Here is a 10,097-nt window from a genome sequence, read left to right as displayed (position 1 = left end):
AAGGGGTACAAAAGCGTGCCCCTCTTTTTGTACACCGACAGATGCTTGTTCAAGTAAGAACAGCGCCCAAGCACCGGTCCACCCACATATCAAATTATCAAAGTACCGAACGCGAATCATATGAACGTGATGAAAACTAGCTTGACGATAATTCCCATGTGTCCTCGGGAGCGCTTTTCTCTATATAAGAAATTGTCCAGGTTTATCCTTTGCTACAAAAAGGATTGGGCCACCTTGCTGCACTTTATTTACTTTTGTTACTTGTTGCTCGTTACAAATTACCTTATCACAAAACTATTTGTTACCTATAATTTCAGTGCTTGCAGAGAATACCTTGCTGAAAACCGCTTATCATTCCCTTCTGCTCCTCGTTGGGTTCGACACTCTTGCTTATCGAAAGGACTACGATAGATCCCCTATACTTGTGGGTCATCAGGTCCACGAAGAAGCAACCTTGTCTATCCCACCATGGCCATCGCCCACGAAGAACTTGCCTCACTAGGGTAGATCTTCATGAAGTAGGCGATCTCCTTGCCCGTACAAACTCCTTGGTTCAACTCCACAATCTTGACGGAAGCTCCCAAGTGACACCTAACCAATCTAGGAGACACCACTCTCCAAAAGGTAATAGATGGTGTGCTGATGATGAACTCCTTGCTCTTGTGCTTCAAATGATAGTCTCCCCAACACTCAACACTCTCTCACAGATTAGGATTTGGTGGAAAGATGATTTGAGTGGAAAGCAACTTGGGGAAGGCTAGAGATCAAGATTCTTGTGGTTGGATTGGAATATCTTGGTCTCAACACATGAGTAGGTGGTTCTCTCTCAGAAAATGAATGGTAGAAGTGTATGCACGTTCTGATAGCTCTCTCCACAAATGAAGAGTGGGTGGAGGGGTATATATAGCCTCCACACAAAATCTAACCGTTACACACAATTTACCAAACTCGGTGAGACCGAATCATGAAACTCGGTCAGACCGATTTAGTTCAAAATGTGAACGTTAGGCTTTTCGGTGGGACCGACATGTCAACTCGGTGGGACCGATTTCATTAGGGTTAGGGCATAACGTAATCTCAGTGAGACCGATCACATATACTCGGTAAGACCGATTTCTGTAATAGGCAAACTGAGAGTTGGTCAGGCAAACTCGGTGGGACCGAATCGCTCATTTCGGTGAGAACGAAATGTTACGAAAGGGAAACACAGAGTTTGCATTGCGAACTCGGTGGGTCGCTCATCTCGATTAGACGGAAACGTTACGAAGGGAAACATCGAGTTTGCAATCCCATCTCGGTGAGATCGAGATCCCTATCGGTGAGACCGAGTTGATTAGGGTTTTTGACAATGCTATGTCAAATGAACTCGGTGGCGCCGGATAGATCAAATCGGTGGGGCCGAGTTTGACTTTTGGTTTGGGACATATGTGGAAATGAGAAAGTGGTTGAGGGCTTTTGGAGCATATCACTAAGCATTTTGAGCAAGCAAGCCATTAAGCAATACCGCATCCCCTTTTAATAGTATTGGCTTTTCCTATGGACTCAATGTGATCTTGGATAACTAAAATGAAAATGTAGAGTCTTGAGCTTGAGCCAATATGTGTCCTTAGCATTTTGATGGGCCCACATTCCTAGTCCATGCCATGCCAATCATTGAACTTTCTGAAATGATCATCTTGAAAGAGCATTAGTTCAATGAGCTATATGTTGTCAGGAATTATCAAAATCACCCAGGGATAGTTGCACTTTCAATGGCCCTACTACGAGATGGGACCAAAAGTCTTGGTGGACAAGACAAGGCAACTGGGGCCCGGAGGAACCCCCCCTTACCGACTTAGATCCTGTAACCCTAGTCCCCAGTACCCATATAAGCCAAAATTAGCTAGTCGAATAGATGAACAACATATCCTAGAGCTTTGCTCAATCCCTCGATCTTTCTAACCCCTATGCAATCAATATACACGAGCAAGAGTAGGGGATTACCTCATCCAGGTAAAACTCTATCCATGTTACCATTCGGTCTACTCGTTTGATCGGGTATCCTATCGAGGATCTGCTGAAAAATACTCCTACAATGAACGATTCAGCCCCACAACTAGCGACAAGAAGAAGCATCAACAACTCGTGGTTCGTCACTCATCCCTTCGAGGAGGAGGACGACGACTTTGCCTACATCAACAAGCTTGAGGTTCGGACAAGGACTAAACGACGACGATAGAGTAGTTTAAGTAGTAGTATCAACATTGCATATTTTGAAAATATCGCTTAACTTGGTATGAAGACAACATTTGCAAGTGTCGCTTTTCTTTACTGTTGATTCCTTGTAATTTTTAATCTCAGGCGAACGGCCTACAATCAAAGAAATAACGAGACTGGTATGTTTTTAATGTAATTTTATTTTCTACTGATAATTTTACATTGAGTTGTCTATCCGTTTACTAGCTTTTTTCCCTCGATATTAAGCCCTTTGGTGTCTAATATTGCTCGAGTTTAGGAAAGTTCAACGAGAGATTCAAAAGTTACGCGTGGATTAAAAGTTGGCTGGTCAGTGTGGGGAAGAAATAGCTGCTGGTGGGTTTTCAAACTCCATGAGCGCACCTCGAAATCAGCCACGTTTCCTTCAGTTTCCTCACTCCCGTAGTATATCCATCGGAGATTTCAATTCAAATCATTTTAGCTCGAAGATTTCGGTTTCAAGTGTGCTATGGTGACTATAGCTGGCCAAAGGGGCCGTTTTTTCGGGCCGGCCCGTGAGCACGCCGGCACGGCCCGCCTTGGGCCAGGCACAGCACGGGCTAAACGGGCCGAGCCCGGCACGCGGCATGCCCTGGGCCGTGCCTGGAGGCTGGGTACGCGGGCCGGCATGACACGACCCGATTACGTTTTTTTATTTTTTTATACATTTATATATGACCCAACATGTAAAATAGGCTAAAAAACGCTCAGTGCGTCAAAAAACAGGCTGAAAATATGCGGCCCACCGTGCTAAACGGGCCAACGTGCCGGCCCGTTTACTAACTGGGTCGTGCCTGGGTCTGGGGGTGCAGCACGCGGGCCGGCACGGCACGGCCCGTATAGTAATCGTGCCCTGGCGGGCCGTGCCGGGCCAGACACGATTACGATGGGCCGGGCTGTGCCGTGCCGGGCCGGCCCGTTTGGCCAGGTTTCCGGCATCGCAAGGGAAGGGGAATTTGTGGGGTCCAAGCCTGAACGGCATGCCTGACCTCGTTTCGCTTCCCCTCTCCTCTCTGCCGCCGTCGTTGCTGGCCTCCTCCGGCCACTGCGCACGGAATCCACCCCCGACGACCGTGATCTCACTCGCGCCGTATCCCGTACGAGCATGGCGGCGGTCTGCAGGGGCCGTGGCGGGGTTGGCGAGGGAGAAGGTGGTGCTCTCACCTCTCACGGAGGAGGGGCAGCACAAATTCGGGCCATCTTCTCGATTTCAGTCCGCGCTTGGGGCTCTGCGCTCTGGCCCGCGCCGCCGGTGGGAAAGCACCGCAAGGTGAGGGAGAGGCAAGGAATGGACGACCTTCTGCTTAGTTTTCCTTTACCGATTTATTTACCTTTAGTGTGAGATTGTTCAGGAATTCAGGTAGGAACTTGGTCCCATAGTCGTCCGCGCCTCACCAAATCGGATGGTGGTACCGTATTCTGGGTTGGTTTGTTTGCTGATAGAAACTTGCATTCTAGCGTGACACTGAACTTTCTACTCCTGAATATGTGAAGCGGTGCATCCATGTTTTGTTTGGGTCCAAGGTGAAGGTGGGAACATGTAGGACTGCAAATTGGACAGCCAGTCACCCTTGATCCGTGAGAACCAGGGCTGGCACCATGTCCACACCTGCTCGGCCAGGCAGCTTGGTCGAGAATTCAGGCTTGCTGCTCCTCTCTCAGTCGTTCCTGGTGTGAAGAACTGTAGCATCATAATTTAGGATAGGGATATCATGCTGTCATCGTCTAAGCAGGACAGCTCGTGGAGATTAGATCATCCACGGGGCTATCATCTTAAAAGCAATATGCGAGTGTGGTCATTTTCTCCTTTTTCTTCCGGGACCATGGGTCGTCGTTACTCACTAGTTGTGTAGAAAATTACATATACTAGTTTCTTTTTTCCGAAAAATATATACTAAAAAGCTAAAGTTAAATATCTATTGCCATGCCTATAAATGAGGGTGCCAAGCAGCTAGTTACTTGTAGCTACGGCCGTTCTACACCCAAATCAGACAGGATTTTAATGTTTCCTTTGCAGTTCAGATGACACAATCATGCTGATTTTGGGGATGTTTGTGCAACCGTCAAATGCTGGCAGGATGATGGTGGTGGACATGAACTCAAGGTGTGTTAATCTCTACTAACTTTTGAGTCTTGTAAAAAAAATCTTGTTTTCAGAGTTCCGTGAAATTTTATGCAAGTGTTTTAGCTAGCTCCTTTCAAGGAGCTCCATGGTGCTTGTTAGTTGGTTTAAATGACAACAAGGATGATTCCCACAAACAATTTTTAATGGGTCATATTTCTCCTTCCACCTTTTTCCACATCTCCTCACTCCTACCTGTAGTATGATTATTGTATGCCTGGATGGTGCAAAGCTATATCTGAAGCAATAAAATAACATAATCAATCCTAATCACAATTTGGGATGGATCTGAAGAAGGTGCCTGTTTTGTTTCTTCTTATAACAGGTCATCCGTGACTAAATTTCAAAAATAATAATTTATTGTGTAATAATTTCCAGAATTGACCATACCCGTAACATATTTGTCCATATGCAATTGGGTTTTCTAGCGTCTGCTTCAGTAGTTTAGGTAGGAGGTTCGTGAATCAAAAGCTTCCACGTGATTGTAGGACCGTAGGAAATTCAGATATCTCAAATCTAATCAGATTAGTAAAAGACTATGGTTATTATAGTAAATTTGCGTTGGCTGGAAGCCTGTAATTTCACTTATGTTGTTCTGTACTTACTTGCAGAAAGACAGTAGGCAAGTCCTGAGAGAGGGATTGAAGTATAATTGGTTAGGTAGTACTTGACATGACATGATTTTTCGCTAACATCAACTATTGGCTATCTAAAAATGACCTTATTTTTGTGTTTGCATGTAATCAAGATCTTCAACAAAGGCAGCTAGCCAGCCATGAAGATTACTACAATCATGCAGTTAATCTTGGGGTTCATTGTTTGCAACGGACATGTCATCATCTGTGGCTCCCTGTATGGAAATGAGACAGACCAATTGTCACTGCTTGAATTCAAGAATGCAATCACCCTCGATCCAAAGCAATCCTTGATGTCCTGGAATGACAGTACCCACTTTTGCAATTGGGAAGGTGTTCATTGCAGGATGAAGAATCCATACCGTGTCACTTCTCTTAACCTTACAAATCGAGGTTTAGTCGGGCAAATCTCTCCTTCACTTGGAAATCTAACATTCCTAAAACATCTACTCCTACCAACAAATGGGTTTACTGGGACAATTCCTCCATCCCTTGGTCATTTGCATCGCCTTCAAAACCTCTACCTGAGCAATAACACACTGCAAGGGAGGATACCTAGTCTGGCAAACTGTTCCAACCTCAAGGCCCTATTGCTGGGTAGAAATCAACTAGTTGGGCAAATTCCTGCAGACTTGCCTTCTTACCTTCAAGTGCTGCAACTTTCAATTAACAATCTTACTGGAATCATCCCTGCTTCTCTTGCCAACACCACATCGCTAAACCAGTTTAACGTTGCGTTTAATAATATTGAGGGCAACATCCCGAATGAGATTGCCAAGTTACCTGCGCTACATATTCTGAACGCGGGTAGCAATCAATTGACAGGCAGGTTTCAACAAGCCATTTTGAACCTTTCTACTCTTGTTACCCTTATCCTTGGTCCAAATCATTTAAGTGGTGAGGTACCATCCAATATTGGTAACTCTCTACCCAGTCTCCAACAGTTCGCATTAGCCGATAACTTCTTTGATGAAAAAATCCCATCTTCTTTGATCAACGCATCCCAGATACACATTTTTGATATATCAAAAAATAATTTCACAGGTTTGGTGCTTAGGTCCATTGGCAAACTTTCTGAACTCACAAAGTTAAACCTTGAGTTCAATAAACTCCAAGCACGTGATAAGCAAGATTGGGAGTTTATGAATAGCTTAACCAATTGTACTAAGCTAAATGCCTTCTCGGTAGAGTGGAATCATCTAGAAGGCCACATACCAAGTTCATTATCCAACCTTTCCATTCAACTTCAACATCTATATTTGGGGCGGAATCAATTGGAAGGGGATTTCCCTTCTGGCATAGCAAACCTTCCGAACCTGATTGTTTTAGGAATGAATAGCAATCAATTTACAGGTGCCATTCCCCAATGGCTAGGAACTCTCAAAAATTTGCAAATACTAGCTTTAGCTGACAACATCTTTACAGGGTTTATTCCATCCTCCCTTTCCAATTTATCTCAATTGGCATATCTCCTTCTAGAATCGAACCAATTTGTTGGCAACATACCACCAAGCTTTGGAAAGCTTCAAAACCTTGCAATATTGAACATGTCCAGCAACAATCTTCATGGTTTAGTACCAAAGGAGATCTTTAGAATTCCACCACTAAGGGAAATTTATTTATCCTTTAACAACTTTGATGGACAACTTCCTACCGACATCGGTAATGCCAAACAACTCACAAATCTAGAACTCTCTTCAAATAGGCTATCTGGAGATATTTCTAGCACTTTGGGTGAGTGTGCAAGTTTGCAAGATATAAAGTTGGACTGGAATGTTTTCAGTGGAAGCATCCCCACTTCGTTACGCAAAATAAGTAGCCTAAAAATTCTCAGTGTCTCTCACAATAACATTACTGGGTCAATTCCAGTGTTTCTTGGCAACCTACAATACCTCGAGCAACTAGATTTGTCATTCAACCATCTCGCGGGGGAGGTCCCAAAAGAAGGAATCTTCAAGAATGTGACTGCTCTGCGGATTGAAGGAAATCATGAGCTTTGTGGTGGGGCTCTGCAGTTACACTTAATGGCATGTTCTGTTATGCCTTCAAATTCAACAAAGCACAAGCTGTTTGCTGTACTCAAAGTGTTAATCCCAATAGCTTGCATGGTCTCACTTGCTATGGTCATACTTCTCTTATTGTTCTGGAGGGGGAGACATAAGAGAAAATCCATGTCTTCACCATCATTTGAAAGAAATCTTCCCAAAGTTTCTTTCAGTGATATTGCTAGAGCAACAGAGGGGTTCTCAACATCCAGCATTGGAAGAGGGAGGTATGGTACTGTGTATCAAGGAAAACTATTTCAAGATGGAAATTATGTTGCCATAAGTGTCTTCAACCTGGAGACAAGGGGAGCACCAAATAGCTTCATTGCAGAATGTAATGTCTTAAGAAATGTGCGGCATCGTAATCTGGTTCCTATACTAACCGCATGCTCAAGCATTGATTCTAATGGCAATGATTTCAAAGCTCTAGTGTATGAGTTCATGCCTCGAGGAGGCTTGCATGGACTACTGTACTCAACTCAAGACTATGAGAGCTCTTTTGATTTGATGCATATTACAGTAGCTCAAAGGCTAAGCATTGTTGTGGATATAGCAGATGCACTGGAGTACCTACACCATAACAACCAAGGAACTATTGTTCATTGTGATATGAAGCCTAGCAACATTCTTTTGGATGACAATATGACAGCTCATGTTGGAGATTTTGGTCTTGCAAGGTTCGTAGTTGATTCAACGGTATCATCATCTGATGACTCATACTCAGCCTCTTCAATGGCGATAAATGGAACTATTGGATATGTTGCTCCAGGTAATTCCTATTTTCATATTCTCATACTGTATTATTTAAGCTGAGAGTAACTTCTGCTCATACTAACACCGGAATTACATTATTATTGCATGTGAACTACAGAATGTGCAACAGGTGGTCATATTTCAACTGCTAGCGATGTCTACAGCTTTGGAATTGTTCTATTTGAGATATTCTTACGGAAGAGGCCGACAGATGATATGTTCAAAGATGGACTAAACATTGCGAAATTCGTTGAAATGAATTTTCCTTCCAGGATATCAGAAATTATTGAACCTGAAGTACTTCAAGATCAGCCTGAGTTTCCTGAAGAAACTCTAGTAGCCATGAAGGAAAATGACCTGGACTGTGTAATTTCAGTGCTAAACATTGGGCTCCGCTGCACCAAGCCATACCCGAACGAGCGCCGCAACATGCAGGAAGTGGCTGCAGGGCTGCATGGAATCAAGGAGGCTTATCTCAGAGGGTGCTAAGGTAATCATCATTTTTAGTGTATGGTGCTGCAGTGTTATTTATAGTCTACACAAGGTTTTATCACTAACTACATTTGGCAGCACCATATTTTTGAGGTTTTCAGAGAATCCTTTTTTGAGAATCATAGTTTTAAATACTTTGACGCGTTTGGTATTTGGTGTCAAGAAAAACTGAAGTTTTATAAACCGTAGTATTCCTAAAACAGTGGTTTTTCTGCTGTATTAGAAAAGAGGCCCCAACATCTTTTTTCTAAACCGAGATAAGCGAGCGCCTCATTATTGTTCCCCTGCTATTTTTTCTAGCGAGTCCATCCATCTTCTTCCGTGTCACCTGCGAACCCATTAGTATCTAATCAGTAAGTAGATTGGTACCCGGTCAATCGAGCCCATCAGGCATTAGCAAGTTCCATGCGTGTGTAGTGTGGTACGATCAATCGCTTCCGCAACTTTCCAGGTCAGCGATCAGCTAGCCATACGCGGCTGCCGGATTTGCTCTTCCCACCGGAGCCCTCGACCATCGCGTCGTGCACACATACTTCACATCCTTCGTAGAAGTGCAGGAGGCAGGGTACACTTCCTTCACATCCTTTGAAGAAGTGCAGGAGGCAGGGAGAGACATACAAGGGATAGCTGTAGACTGCTACGGATCCTAACATCTAGATGAGGATGTGTTGACATCGTGCATGGCCAAACACTGCAGCACTTGACATCGTGCAGGATGAGGCTGAATTAGGTCTAGTTGTCATCCATGCGTATCTGTCGGTCAAAATTAAGGCAAGACAATGCTGGCCAAACACTTGGGTAGTATTACCAAAACTGTTAAAAATGACAGTTTTGAGAAATCGAAGTATTCATTGCCCGTATTTGCCATTCTTTTCCAAATAAGAAACACTACTCTTGTAACTGGCGTGAGTACATAAGCTGCGATGTGATTTTGCAGTTTGCTGGCAGGTACGTTCTTGGAAAATGAACATTGGGAGTAAATCACAACGTGCTGGGTGGGCAACACGCTCTGCTTGTGCCGCTCCTCAAGACAGGGCTTCCTCCCTGATGTTGGTCTTCCATGCTGTTTGGGTGATGGACTGTTTAATTCGGGATATCCTCTTGACTCTTTGTTGTTCCTTTTTTGTGTGGAATCAACCAACGTTTATTAGTAGTTTGAATTAAGGTCACATGGTTGGCATGTTGCTAGTACTATGTAATATTACCTCCTATCTAGACAAATTTAAGACAAGTAATTCAGGGCGGAGGGAGTATGATGTAGTTGTACGCCCGGGCAAGTATTGTAGAGCTGGCAACTATTTCTTACAGCCTAAATCTACATCCTATATATGTTTTCTTGATTTATGTTTGTACCAAGTTTGTTGTTCGAACATTTCATAAATTGAAGGCTTGAGGTCGAATTCCTCATCTTATACTTATTTTGTTGTAAAGCAGTGAAATTACCTGTGTAATCCAGTTTGGAGTTGGTTCACACTTCACTTGCACCAAGTCTGATGCTTGTTAACATATCTCGATTGTTGTTGCTAGCTGTGATTGTTTGATTCTCGGTAGATCAAACGTGTGCCTCTAATACCCTACCTCGTTGCTGATAACAAAGGCCGACTGGTCGGTAGTGACAACTAGAGCTGGCACAAGTGGAGCAAGAGGAGGAAGAACGGAGAAAGACAATGAGGAGAAAACCCATCTAGGGGGAAAGAAGGGGCGACGCCCTGAGACGCTGGATGTGATCCGCGCCTTGGGATCTTGCACGTTGTGCCTCGTGTTTTTTACTGTTTTCAGGGCTTGTTGAGTTGTGCCCTCAGCATTAACCCCAGA

The 10,097-nt window shown here is 43.9% G+C and overlaps 1 protein-coding gene across 7 annotated transcripts; it reads left to right on the top strand.

Moving 5' to 3' along the window:
- The first annotated feature begins 3,213 nt into the window (after positions 1-3,213).
- LOC123096379 (receptor kinase-like protein Xa21) lies at positions 3,214-9,596 on the top strand. Of its 7 annotated transcripts, none has more exons than XM_044518112.1 (6): positions 3,214-3,505; positions 4,258-4,339; positions 4,969-5,017; positions 5,106-7,806; positions 7,909-8,280; positions 9,231-9,596. In XM_044518112.1, the coding sequence occupies exons 4-5, from the start codon at positions 5,133-5,135 to the stop codon at positions 8,277-8,279; spliced, it is 3,045 nt and encodes a 1,014-aa protein (XP_044374047.1). In that variant the 5' UTR covers positions 3,214-3,505; positions 4,258-4,339; positions 4,969-5,017; positions 5,106-5,132; the 3' UTR covers position 8,280; positions 9,231-9,596. The 7 variants fall into 7 exon arrangements, with proteins under 7 accessions (XP_044374047.1, XP_044374046.1, XP_044374051.1 ...); XM_044518111.1 differs by having other exon boundaries at positions 4,253-4,339; XM_044518116.1 differs by lacking the exon at positions 4,969-5,017.
- Positions 9,597-10,097: the final 501 nt, after the last annotated feature.

The sequence above is a fragment of the Triticum aestivum genome, chromosome 4D (assembly GCF_018294505.1).
Source record: "Triticum aestivum cultivar Chinese Spring chromosome 4D, IWGSC CS RefSeq v2.1, whole genome shotgun sequence".
NCBI lineage: Eukaryota > Viridiplantae > Streptophyta > Magnoliopsida > Poales > Poaceae > Triticum > Triticum aestivum.
The sequence above is the reverse complement of the archived record's forward strand: the minus strand, read 5'-3'. Positions and strand labels throughout refer to the sequence as shown.